The 13,520-nt window shown below is 42.9% G+C and overlaps 1 protein-coding gene across 1 annotated transcript; it reads left to right on the plus strand.

The window, feature by feature from the left end:
• Positions 1-2,134: 2,134 nt before the first annotated feature.
• Positions 2,135-5,389, plus strand: LOC139311990 (zinc finger protein 420-like). The gene has a single exon (XM_070936509.1). It carries the CDS (start codon positions 2,170-2,172, stop codon positions 3,892-3,894), a length of 1,725 nt encoding a protein of 574 aa, XP_070792610.1. The 5' UTR covers positions 2,135-2,169; the 3' UTR covers positions 3,895-5,389.
• Positions 5,390-13,520: the final 8,131 nt, after the last annotated feature.

Genomic DNA, 13,520 nt, shown 5'->3' on the forward strand with positions numbered 1-13,520 from the left:
GAAACTGGTGGCTGCAATTTCTGCTGGTGGGAAGATTGAAAAAGCCTCTTTCAAGTGGAGGTTGATTCTTTGGGAATGGCTTCCCTCCAGAGGTTGTGGCTGCTCCGTCCCTGGAGGGTTTTGAGGGGCGATTGGACAGCCATTTGTTCTGGATGGAATAGGGTCTCCTGCCTTAACAGGGGATGGACTAGAAGACCTCCAAGGTCCCCCCAACTCAATTCTTCTCTTATGGACCTGATGTTTTCTGGGCAACAAGATCGGATTTATTTGCATCTGGTCTTTTTTGGGTTGTTCTTCTTTTGTTCTACTTCCATTTCTAGCTAACAAGTATGTGTTTCCTATTGCCCCCAGGTTCCACTGTGCTTAACCCAGCACTTTTTAAAAAATAGCTATTGAATGTTTGAACTGTTCAGGTGTATTTATTTATAAAATGTATTGGCCACCAACCTTACCGTGACATAACTGCGATTGACAGATATGGCTCAGTGAAATAAGAGACAGAGTCCAAGTGTGTGTGTGTGTGTGTGTGTGTTGATAAGCCAATGCATTTCTTCATCCTCCTAAGAAGGAAGGAACGTAGTGAAAGGCAGATATTTATACATTTCTTTGCTTTCGCTTCATTACATAAGAGGCAGTTGGCACATGACAGAGAAGATATAGAAATTATAAAAATAGTCAAGTTTGCCTTCTGTGGTTTTGGTCATTGCACCTTCTGACCTTGGGCTGAATTTCCTTGAACGTCCACTCCTGGGAAGATTAGCAACTCTCTTGAATGCTTTACACTTGTGAATAATCTTCTGCACTATAGAACAATGGGTTTTTAATTGTTTGGAAATGACCTTTTAAATCTTCCCAAATTGATGGGCAGCAACAATTTCTTCTCTAAGATCATTGCTGATTCTTTATTCTTTGGCATTGTGTTAACACACAACTCAGTGTCAGAGATAGATGTAATCATACTTGCTGATGATCAATTGATGAAGGGCATTTTATTAGCAGTACGTGGCTGCTACTTCCCCTCTTTATACTATGGAAGCAGTGAGAAATTTCCTAATGGTGAGAACAATTAACCAGCAGAACAACTGGCCTTCAGAAGTTGTGGTGCTCCATCATTGGAGGCTTTTCAGAAGAGATGAGACAGCCATTTGTCTGAAAGGATATAGGGTGTCCTGCTTGAGCAGAGGTTGGATTAGAAGACCTCCAAGGTCCCTTCCAATTCTGTTATTCTCTTCTGTTCTGTTGCAATGATATTTATGATACCCTGATAAGTAAAACCGCAAGAAATCAAAGCAGGTGTAGTTTCTTTTTCAATTGATTGTATTTGAAAACAACCCTTTGCATTGCTAAGAATTTGTGATTGACTGAAGTCAACAATCGAATTAGAATCATTGAATGGATATTTGAACTTGGATCTGGGTGGTCTTCCATGTGTCAATTGAATCATGATCAATGTAAGAGCTTATTGGAGCATTGTGGCATGTTTGTTTTTTCATTATAATGTAAACTTTTTTCTTCTTTTCTCATCTTCTGCAACCATTTTATGCACAATTAAAGATACACTTTTATTTGAATTTTATAGACAAAGAAGATGGCAATGAGCACTCTGGACAACTGAGGATAACAAACAACTTTGAATAGCAAAACCAGTCAGTCCAGAAATCAAAATATTTTCCATTTCCTTCAGAGAGTCCCCCAGCAGGTGAGAGAGAAATGAGAGAAAATCAAGAAGAGATTTCTAACTGGAAAAATAGAGTGTGAAATTAAAGCATACGTTACATGAAAAGTCAAGGGAGATTATTTTTCCATTCAGGAAAAGGGGGAGATATCTGGAAGTTACTGGGGAGGAAGCCACGTAGAGCAGACCGTGTTGCAGGCCTCGCTCTCGGAGGAAGAAAATCACCAGTAAATCAAAGCAGCACTAAAGGCATTATCCATATTTTTGACCACCTCAAGAATATTAGTTGTGGAAAAGCTCCATAGACGTTTCTGTTCTGGGAAAGATACAACTTGCAAATCACAGCTGATTATGCCAGAGGGGATCCAGACTGGAGAAATACTCTGAATGTGGCAAAAGCTTTGGTCAGAACAACTTCATTTACTTTCATGGAAGGACCCACACAAGAGAGAAGCCCTACAAATGTTCCCAATGTGGTAAATGCTTTAGCAAGCATGGCAACGTGGACTCACACCAGGGAGAAAACGTTTCAATGTCCTAATTGTGGGAAATGTTTCAGTCAGAATTCCAGCCTGGTTAAACACCAGAGGATTCACACAGGAGTGAAACCCTTTGAATGTCCTGATTGTGGGAAAAGTTTCAGTAAGAATTCCAACCTCCTTGACCACCAGAGGACTCACACAGGAGAGAAACCCTTTGAATGTCCTGACTGTGGGAAAAGTTTCAGTTGGAATTCCAACCTCCTTGACCACCAGAGGACTCACACAGGAGAGAAACCCTTTGAATGTCCTGACTGTGGGAAATGTTTCAGTCAGAATTCCAGCTGGGTTAGACACCAGAGGATTCACACAGGAGAGAAACCCTTTGAATGTCCTGACTGTGGGAAAAGTTTCAGTCAGAATTCCAGCCTGGTTAAACACCAGAGGATTCACACAGGAGAGAAACCCTTTGAATGTCCTGACTGTGGGAAAAGTTTCAGTCAGAATTCCAAACTCATTGACCACCAGAAGACTCACCCAGGAGAGAAACCCTTTGAATGTCCTGATTGTGGGAAACGTTTCAGTCGGAATTCCAAACTCATTGGCCACCAGAAGACTCACCCAGGAGAGAAACCCTTTGAATGTCCTGATTGTGGGAAACGTTTCAGTCGGAATTCCAAACTCATTGGCCACCAGAGGACTCACACAGGAGAGAAACCCTTTGAATGTCCTGATTGTGGGAAAAGTTTCAGTCAGAATTCCAGCCTGGTTAAACACCAGAGGATTCACACAGGAGTGAAACCCTTTGAATGTCTTGATTGTGGGAAATGTTTCAGTCGGAATTCCAGCCTGGTTAAACACCAGAGGATTCACACAGGAGTGAAACCCTTTGAATGTCCTGATTGTGGGAAATGTTTCAGTGATAATTCCAGCTTGGTTCAACACCAGAGGACTCACACAGGAGAGAAACCCTTTGAATGTCCTGACTGTGGGAAAAGTTTCAGTCAGAATTCCACCCTCATTGGCCACCAGAGGATTCACACAGGAGAGAAACCATTTGAATGTCCTGATTGTGGGAAATGTTTCAGTGATAATTCCAGCTTGGTTCAACACCAGAGGACTCACACAGGAGAGAAACCCTTTGAATGTCCTGACTGTGGGAAAAGTTTCAGTCAGAATTCCCACCTCATTGGCCACCAGAGGATTCACACAGGAGAGAAACCCTTTGAATGTCCTGACTGTGGGAAATGTTTCAGTCATAATTTCAGCCTGGTTAAACACCAGAGGATTCACACAGGAGTGAAACCCTTTGAATGTCCTGATTGTGGGAAAAGTTTCCGTCAGATTTCCAGCCTGGTTAAACACCAGAGGACTCATACAGGAGAGAAACCCTTTGAATGTCCTGATTGTGGGAAATGTTTCAGTGATAATTCCAGCTGGGTTAGACACCAGAGAACTCACACAGGAGAGAAACCATTTGAATGTCCTGATTGTGGGAAATGTTTCAGTGAATATTCTAACTTGGTTAGACACCAGAGAACTCACACAGGAGAGAAACCCTTTGAATGTCCTGACTGTGGGAAAAGTTTCAGTCAGAATTCCAGCCTGGTTCAACACCAGAGGATTCACACAGGAGAGAAACCCTTTCAATGTCCTGACTGTGGGAAAAGTTTCAGTCATCATTCCAGCCTGGGTAAACACCAGAGGACTCACACAGGAGGGAAACTTTCCAGACTGTAGGAAAGATCTCAGTACTAGGGTTAATATTATGAATCACATTCTTATACACAAAGGGGAGAAACCATTTTAGTGTTCCTCTCCCTCTCTCTCTCTCTCTCTCACACACACACACACAGACACACACATCTCACTGAGAGCCACCTGATTACTTCCTGGCAATCAATGGGGGAGAAGAGAGGTAAAAAAAAAAAGAGAGCATAAAGTAAGGGAATATTGTGGCCAAAACATGCCTCATCTAAAGCAACCAATCACTTTGAAGATTCAACATATATTAAGCATTCAAACAATCACTGTGCACAATGGATTCCAGCAAAGCATTGGCAGCTTTCTGAGCAGCCCCGACCTAAAGCAGAACCGCAGCTTATATATACTGTTGGCCCACTACATTAGAAAGATGTAGAAACAGGCAAGCACCCTATAGAGTACAGCATGACGTTGGAATATTTTTGATAATCTCATTATTTCTCCCTGCCTACAAGGTCAGCAGGGCAACTATGCGCTCTGTGAGATACGGTCAGGGAATATAAACATTTTGGCCAGTGGTGGGTTGCTACCGGTTTTTCCCAGATCAGGCAAGGTGGTAGAGCGAGAGGCATGCACAGAAGCAGCCTGTGTGCGCACAAGCGAACCGTTAGCGAACAGAATTGAAACCCACTACTGATTTTGACCCACTGGTCCAGAAATTCCAGTCTGATTCTTCCCCCTGTGCCCATGCAGGCCCAGTTCAGCTTGTTGTCAATGTTTACTTACAACAAGACTTTAAGCTCTCTACAACTATTGGGGTGCAGGAGCATCTCTAGAGGTTTCCTAGTGAATGTAACGCAGTGGTCTGTATGGATAATCACTGGGGACTTTCCATGACTGAGTGGAGAATACAAACTCCACCTCCCTGCTCTTAACCCAGCACAATATCCACCCTATCCAATGCCCTCCCTATGCTCAGACTGAAGAAAATGGCCTTGGGACCAGTGGTGGGTTGCTCCCGGTTTGGTCCAGTTCCTGCGAACCGGTAGTAAAAGCGGTGGGAGGCTCCGCCCATCTGCCCGGATGTCATGATGGACAATCTGCGTCTGCACAGAAGCTTTTGCGCATGCACAGAAGCACGTGCACGCTCCCATTGCAAACCGGTAGTAAAGGTCAATAGAACCCACCCCTGCTTGGAAAATATGCAAACTCCATTACTAAAGAGGTGAAGGGGAAACATCTCCCAAGTCTGCAGCACATGGATCCTATTTAGAAGAGACTCAGACAGACTCCTCCCTAATTCACAGGAGTATAAGAAGGGAGGAGAAGGTACAAAGAAGGTACTTTACATGTGTTTTCACCCAAAAAGAAAACATGACACAACTTATCAAAAACAGAATCATAAGTGCCAGATTAGGAATGCAAATTAAAATATGGAAAAATAAGGTAAGGGAACACCTGCTCTAGACAAATTCAAATCACTGGATCGGGACGGACTGCAGCCAGAATTTTACTGGAACTAATAAATGTGATTTCAGAACCATTGTAACATACTGTATGTTTCAAAGTCCTTGGAGCACGGGGGAACTAGAGGTATTCCTCTACTTACAATAGTTAATTTGGTGACCGTAGTTACAATGACACTGAAAAAAGTGATTTATGATCATTTATCACACTTATGACCGTTGTAGCATCCCCCTGGTCATGTGATTTACATTCAGATGTTTGACAAGTGACATTTATGACAGTTGTAGTGTCCCGGAGTCATGTGATCCCCTTTTATGACATGCTATCAACCAAACTCAATGGGGAAAACAAATTCACTTAACAACAGTGTAACTCATTTAACAATGGCAATGATTCATTAACAAATGTGGCAAGAAAAGTCATAAAACGGGGCAAAATTCACTTAACAATTTTTTCACTTAACAACATAAATTTTGGACTCAATTGTGGTTGTAAGTTCAGGACTACCTGTAACTGGGGACTGGAAAAGAGCTGATTTTTACCTTCAAAAAGGTAAAAAACATGCAGGAATTTACAGACAAATCAGCCTGACATTAATATCTGGTAATATCTTGGAAAACATATCCAAGCAACAAATCTGTGCACACCTAGAAGCAAACAAGTTATAACCATTAGCCAACATGGGTTGATGCAGTGGTGAAATCCTCTGTAGATTGCCACCGGTTCACTGCCTGTGCATGCGCATTGCGCTCCACACGCACACTTCGCGCAGAAAAAGAAGACTTCACAAGTTAAGTAGAGCAGTGAGGGAGGGAAACAGCTGTGCCACATGATTTAGATTCGCCGTGCGGCACAGCTGATCATTGGAAATACCAGTTTCCAGAGGAAAATACCAGAGGAACTGATAGTTTTTTTTTACTACTGGTTCACCTGAACCAGTAGTTTTTATCACTACCGCTTTGCCCAAACTGGTGTGAACTGATAGCATTTCACCCCTGGGTTGATCAAAAAGAGATCATGCCATTTCTTTTTTATTATTATTATTAGATACCGCCCTACTCCCGAAGGACTCAGGGCGGTGAACAGGCACAAAGTAAAATACATAAATACAAAAGTTAAAAGATATAATTAAAACCAGATTAAATAATTTAGCCCAAGACAATTAAAAATCCCAAAATTTAAAACAAATTAAAATTTTGATGTAAAAGAATTTTAAAACGGGAGAAAATTAGGTCAGGCTGGCTTTTTGGAATAGGAGAATCTTAAGAGCACGGCGGAAAGTGCGTAGATCCGGGATCCTCCGTATCTCTGGGAGGAGCTTGTTCCAGATAGTGGGTGCCCCCACAGAGAAGGCCCTCCCCCTGGGGGCCGCCAGTCGACATTGTTTAGCTGATGGCACCCGGAGGAGCCCCTTTCTATGAGAGTGTACCGGCCGATGGGAGACTGCTTGTGGTAGTAGGCGGTCCCGTAAATAACCAGGTCCTAAGCCATGGAGCGCTCTAAAGGTGGTAATCAGAACCTTGAAGCGCACCCGGAAGACCACAGGGAGCCAGTGCAGCTCGCGCAGGAGAGGTGTCAAACGGGAGCGCCATGTTGCTCCCATAACCACCCGCGCGGCTGCACTCTGCGCCAGTTGGAGCCTCCAGGTGCTCCTCAAGGGGAGCCCCATGTAGAGAGCGTTGCAGTAGTCCAGGCGGGAAGTGACGAGGGCATGAGTGACTGTGTGTAGGGAGTCCCGATCCAGAAAGGGACGCAACTGGCAAATTGGGCAAACCTGATGAAAAATCCTCCCGGTCACGGCCGTCAAGTGCTCTTCTAAAGACAGCCGTGAATCCAGGAGGACACCCAAGTTGTGAGCGCTCTCCGTGGGGGCCAGCGATTCACCCCCAATAGTCAGCGATGGTGTCAACTGACTATATCAGGATGTCGGAAACCATAGCCACTCGGTCTTGGATGGGTTGAGCTTGAGCCTGTTCCTCCCCATCCAGATCCGCACGGCCTCCAGACACCGGGACATCACTTCAAGGGCATCGTTGGGGTGGTCCAGGGTGGAGATGTACAGCTGGGTGTCATCAGTGGACTGATGGTACTTCACCCCGAAACCATGGATGATCTCGCCCAGCGGCTTTACATAAATGTTGAACAAAAGGGGTGAGAGGACCGACCCTTGTGGCACCCCACATATGAGGCGCCTTGAGGTCGACCTCTGCCCCCCTGCCAACACAGACTGCAACCGGTCAGAGAGAAAGGAGGAGAACCACCATAATACAGTACCCCCCACTCCTAACTCTTCCAACCGGTGCAGCATGATACCATGGTCGATGGTATCAAAAGCCGCTGAGAGGTCTAATAGGATCAGGACAGAGGAGCAGCCCCTGTCCCGAGCCCTCCAGAGATCATCAACCAACGCGACCAATGCCGTTTCCGTGCTGTACCCAGGCCTGAAGCCCGACTGGAACGGATCCAGATACGTCGTTTCATCCAGGTACTGAGGGAGATGTCGCGCAACCACACTCTCAACAACCTTCACAACAAAGTGAATGTTGGAGACTGGATGATAGTTAGCCAACACTGCCGGGTCCAGGGAAGGCTTCTTGAGGAGAGGCCTCACCACCGCCTCTTTCAAGGTGGCGGGGAAGTCACCCTCACCTAACGAAGCATTTATAATCTCCTGAAGCCAGCCTCGCGTCACCTCCCGGGAAGCCAGCACTAACCAGGAGGGGCACGGGTCCAATAAACATGTGGTCGCATTCAGTCCACCCAGAATCCTGTCCACATCGTCAGGGGTCACAGGATCAAACTCATCCCAGATAACATTCTCAAGACCTGCCTCAGTCAACCCCCCTGGAACTACCCAGTCGGAGTCCAGATCTTCCCGAATCTGAGTGATTTTGTCATGCAGATATTGAACAAAATCCTCGGCTCTACCCTCTAAGGGGTCCTCCCGCGCTTCCTGGTGGAGCAGGGAGTGGGTCACCCTAAACAGAGCGGTTGGGCGATTATCTGATGATGCAATAAGAGCAGCAAAATATGTACATTTTGCTGCTTTTATTGCCACTAGGTAATTCTTAATATGAGATCTTACCAGTGTCCAGTCGGATTCAGAAAGACTGGCCCTCCTAGGCATCTTTTCTGGCGCTTCATCTCCCTCAGCTCCTCAGTGAACCAAGGAGCTTGGTGAGATCGGCGCCGGGTCAGAGGCCGCAAAGGCACGACCCGATCCAGAGCTCCAGTGGTCGCCCTATCCCAGGCGGCCACTGGGTCCCTAGTCGAGGCGTGTGCCAGAGCCTCAGGAAATGGCCCAAGCTCCATCTGGAACCTATCAGGTTCCATCAGGCACCTGGGGCGGAACCATCTTACCGACTCCGCCTCCCTACGATGGGGTATAGCGGTTCGAAGGTCAAGGCGAAGGAGAGAGTGATCCGACCATGACAAGGGCTCGGTGACTATATCCCCTATCTCAAGATCACTCAACCACTGTCCAGAGACAAAAATCAGGTCCAGCGTGTTTCCCCCTGAGTGGGTAGGGCCATGAATTAACTCGTGCAGGTCCATAGCTGCCATGGAAGCCATGAACTCCTGAGCCACCTCCGACGTCTCACCCACAGTGATATTTGACAAAGTGACTAAATTAGTGGACCAGAGAAATGCTGAGGACATGGTATACTTAGTTTTCAGTAAAGCATTTGATTATGTAGATCACAACCTACTTCTTGGCAAGCTAAAAAAATGTGAACTTGAACAGTGGCCCCTATCTAACAAAATGATATTCAACAAAGATAAAAATAAAGTTTTACACTTAGACAAGAAAAACAAATTGCATAGGTATAATTAAACTAGGTGAAACCTGGTTTAATTCCGGTAACTGTGAGAGGGATCTTGGAGTCCTAGTATATAGCAGGGTGGATTTGATTTAAATCAAACTGATTTAAATCACGATTTAAATCACGATTTAAATCACTAGTCAGTAAGGCTTGATTTAAATCATAGTTTTCTACATAAAGACTAATTCTTGCTGGTATAACTTTAATATGCAAGTAGATGAAAATTTTTAGAATAACAACTTTTCATATTAGTTTTTTTACCCCCAGTTTAATAAGTTAATCATTCATATTTGGACAACTTTTCTGTTGTACCTAGGAATCATTACCTTAATAATAACAATTTAAATAGATTTATTCAACTGAAACAATAACATTACAGCGTATGTTGTTTGCTTAAACAAACATCCATGTTTGTTAACTAATTTGGCTAAACAAAATATATATATTTTAAGAAACTTAGACTGTCAGTCCAGCCTACACATGAAAAACTTAAATACTGTCCTCTGTAGCTCACTCGTCATCTTCATCTTCTTCTTTGTTCATAATCTGGAAAAGAAAAACAAGCTTTCCTGCTTTATCGGGTCCCAAACGATTTCTCAATTTAGAATGAATGAGTCCAAAGGAAGAGAATATTCTTTCAACGCCTGCAGAAGAAGCTACTGCTGTTAAAAGTGAAATCATTACTTGAAAGTCTCTAAATCCAAGTGCTTAAGTGACTTCCACCAGTTCACTGGTGTGACTTTCTTTAAAATATCTTCAGCAAACATATATTTCTTGAATGGTTCCCCCTTAGCTTTGAAGTTTATTATAGTTGGCATTACAGATGGATGATTGCTGGATACCCATGTCATAGCTAACTCCTCTTCCTCAGCTCTTAAGTTTTGAGCCTGATACTGGATATTGACAATATTTGACAAAAAATGAGCTGGAGACAGTACTTGTCCCATTTGTTTTTTTAATGCTTGTAATTTAATTCTGGCCATGTGTATTTCTGTTTTTAAGTGTTCACTCAGTTCCTTCCAAATTTCAACAGCATCAGCAATAAAACAGCTATTTTTCTGTATTTTGTTTAAAGCTTTAGAGATGGGTTTCAGGATGCTCAGCATAAATTCAACATTTCTCTTAAGCCCAATGTTGAGGATTTTGGCCGTGACAGTGCCATCTATTTTATCTCGATTTTCTTCACAAACTGTCATCAGAATAGGCCAGTTCTTGATATACTGCTCAAAACAGTCCACCACAGAGTTCCATCTAACATCTTGTGGGAGCGTTAGCTTGGTTCCACCCATCCTTTTCAGAGCTGCTGCAGCAAAATGATTGTTACGGAAGTATTTAGCAATTTCAACAACATTAGTCTTTATTTCTGGAACACTTAAATCTTTGGCTAAGAGATGCAGCAAATGAGCACTGCAACCATATGTTATTAGCTTTGTATTCCCTTCCTGCTCTTCTAAATTTCTTCTCATCTTGGATACATTTGCAGCATTGTCTGTGACCAAACTGCATACTAGACATTTGAATTTTTGTTCACATATTATTATAGCTTTTACTGCCACTTCTTGTAGGTATTCTGCTGTGTGTGCATTTCCTGACATATCAATTGTTTGTGCAAGGAAGACTTTCCCTTCTTCTTTTGTTATACAAGCACATACAATAGGATCATTGTGGACATTACTCCACCCATCAATACTTAGGTTAACAATTCTACCCTCCAGAGCTGTTGCACATTGCTCCATTTCTCTGTCATACACTTTATCCAGCAGTTTCCCTGCAACATCTGCTCTGCTGGGTGGACTGTATCCTGGTCTCAGTGACTGAACCATATTAATGAAATGTGGGTTCTCAGTCAGACGGAAAGAAGAGTTTGTTGCATAAACAAACTGGGCATTTTTTTCATCAATTAACTCTTTTTCTAATCTGCTAGTTTTTATCACAAACTTATCTATGGTGGTTCCAGGAGGGAAGGGTTTTTTCTTTCTTTTAGGTGATAGTGATATGTGGCTGTGGGTGTCTGATGATGATGATGCTAATGAAGCACTATCCTGGATGGATAACTCTGAAACTGTAGAACAGGAGGATGGTGATCTTGAAGGTGGATAGTTTCCAGAATCCATGAATTCCCCTAAACAAAAAAGTCAATGCTGTGTTGTTTCGATGAAGAAAGACGCGTAGGCAGGATGATGGTTCAGGTGGAAGGCACCTTGATCAAGGTACCTCGGTGTGAAAGTACCTTGGGGAAGGCACCCTGACTCCATCCAGAAGGCTTCCTTTTATTGTCATTTTACAACTTTCATGGCAAAATATTAATCAACGTTTACAGATGCTAATTGGCTAAAGAAAGTTCGTGAAGTCCACATGGATCCCTCGTGTTACCCTCATGTTATTTCCTGTGACAAACAATGCTACGTGCTGAGTTGCATATCTTGATAAAGGGTCTTTTTGCCAGACATCCTGTCTATACATTTCTGTCTTTACATCTCTGATAGGATTAGGATTATGTGCTGACTTGTTTACTCAGTGCGGTTTGCCGACAACTGAGGTCTCACCATCTCCACATATCCTCCTTTTTTATTTTATTTTTTATTGTTTAAAATTTTGCAAGTATACATAATTTCAGATTTGGAAGGCCGAATTCTTGGGCGAAATATCGCTAATAACCCAGGTAAACATTGTATGCAACAGCAACAACAAATTAAAGCAATGATGACTATTATAACGATGGATACTATTTGTCGTACCCATCCAAAATCTGGGAGCCAAGACCATAACCACTCCCATGGAGATTGTGGAATAGTGGAGCCAATTGGATTATCTGCAATCATGTTTTCCATGTGCTCAATTGTAGCTGAAATATTTGCTTTATAATCAGTAACATATATACAACAATGTGAATCAATCAAAGCACATACACCACCCTTGGCTGCTAAAATAATATCTAAAGCATAACTAAATAGGATAATTAACATTTTCATTTTGTAGCGTTCCAGGGATCTAAAGATGTTGATTCCATCCGGTTTCATGAAAATGAATAGCATGTATTAAAAGTCCTTCCCTTGCATGTGTGGGAACATGCATGCAGATCCAACAGTCAGTCTTGTTTACTAATCAAGAGACATTTTGCACATCCCATATATAGGAATTTTGATCCCAAAGACCTTGTTCTGGAATTCCATGTTGCAAAGTCATTGTAGCCACACAAGAAGGGAAAATACACATAAGAATAATACACATTATCATGGTTACAGAATTAGCATTTAAACAAGCAAAAGCTGCTACTAAAAAGTTCTCCGGCGTCTGCGGCATGTTCTTTTCCTGTAGCAGTTTTGTAGATGGAGCAGAAAGAGCTTTAATCTGTCCCCAGGTCACTTGATGAGCCTGGCGAGGTGCTCGGTCCCGATCCTGCTGAGGGTTTTGCAGGCTGAGTGAGAAGTTTGGGATCGGGTTCTTCAGTCCTTGGTGCCACGCCATCCTTCCACGGTTTCACACACCGAGCAGGGATCCACACCGGACCTGTAGGTGTAAGAACAGCAGCATATCCCCTTCCCCATGTCAATAAGGGAACAGGTCCATGCCATTCAGTGTTAGGCAATAATCTATACATTACCTGTGGCTGGGGATGACTTATTCTACTTCCAAAATGATCATCTACTGGAGTTGATAAATTTGTGATATTAAGATGATTCAGAGTAAACAGAACTTTATTTAACCATTCCTGTTTACCAGGGAGACCTATAGGAATTCGCCCTGTTTGTTTTTGTTTTATCCAAAGCAGACTTTAATGTAAAATTCTCGTGCTCCACTTATGGCTTGTCCTGTAGAGTTAAAAATATGCCAAAAAGATGTTTAATTTGCCATGTGTCACAAAATTCATCAAAGGAGCAACTACAATATGCAAGACCATTGTCTGCTTCTAATGTAGAAGGTAGGCCCATGACAGCAAATGTTCGAATACAATGATTAATAACATGTTTAGTAGCTTCTCTTTTCTGAGGGGTAGCCCAAATAAAATGAGAAAAGGTATCAATGGTTACATGAAGATATTTCCAAGGAGCAAAAGAGGGATATCGAGTTACATCCATTTGCCAAAGTTCATTTGCTTTAAGCCCTCTTGGATTCACCCCAATGGAAGGAGATGGGGTGATTTGAGAACATTGAGGACATTGTTGTAAAATTGCTCTAGCATGATCTAAAGGAATGTGAAATTGTTTCGCTAAAGCCTTGGCATTTTGATGAAACATAGAATGACTTTCCCATGGAGTAACAGATAAAACATGTTGCTTCGTTGTCTGCAACAGCATTTCCTTCTGATAACATACCTGGGAAAGACTAATGACTCCTAATATGTGCAATCTAAATTTAATTCTTTCTAAT

Source organism: Pituophis catenifer, unplaced genomic scaffold, assembly GCF_029215685.1.
Source record: "Pituophis catenifer annectens isolate HBS135680 unplaced genomic scaffold, rPitCat1.0.hap2 SCAF_2, whole genome shotgun sequence".
Lineage (NCBI taxonomy): Eukaryota > Metazoa > Chordata > Lepidosauria > Squamata > Colubridae > Pituophis > Pituophis catenifer.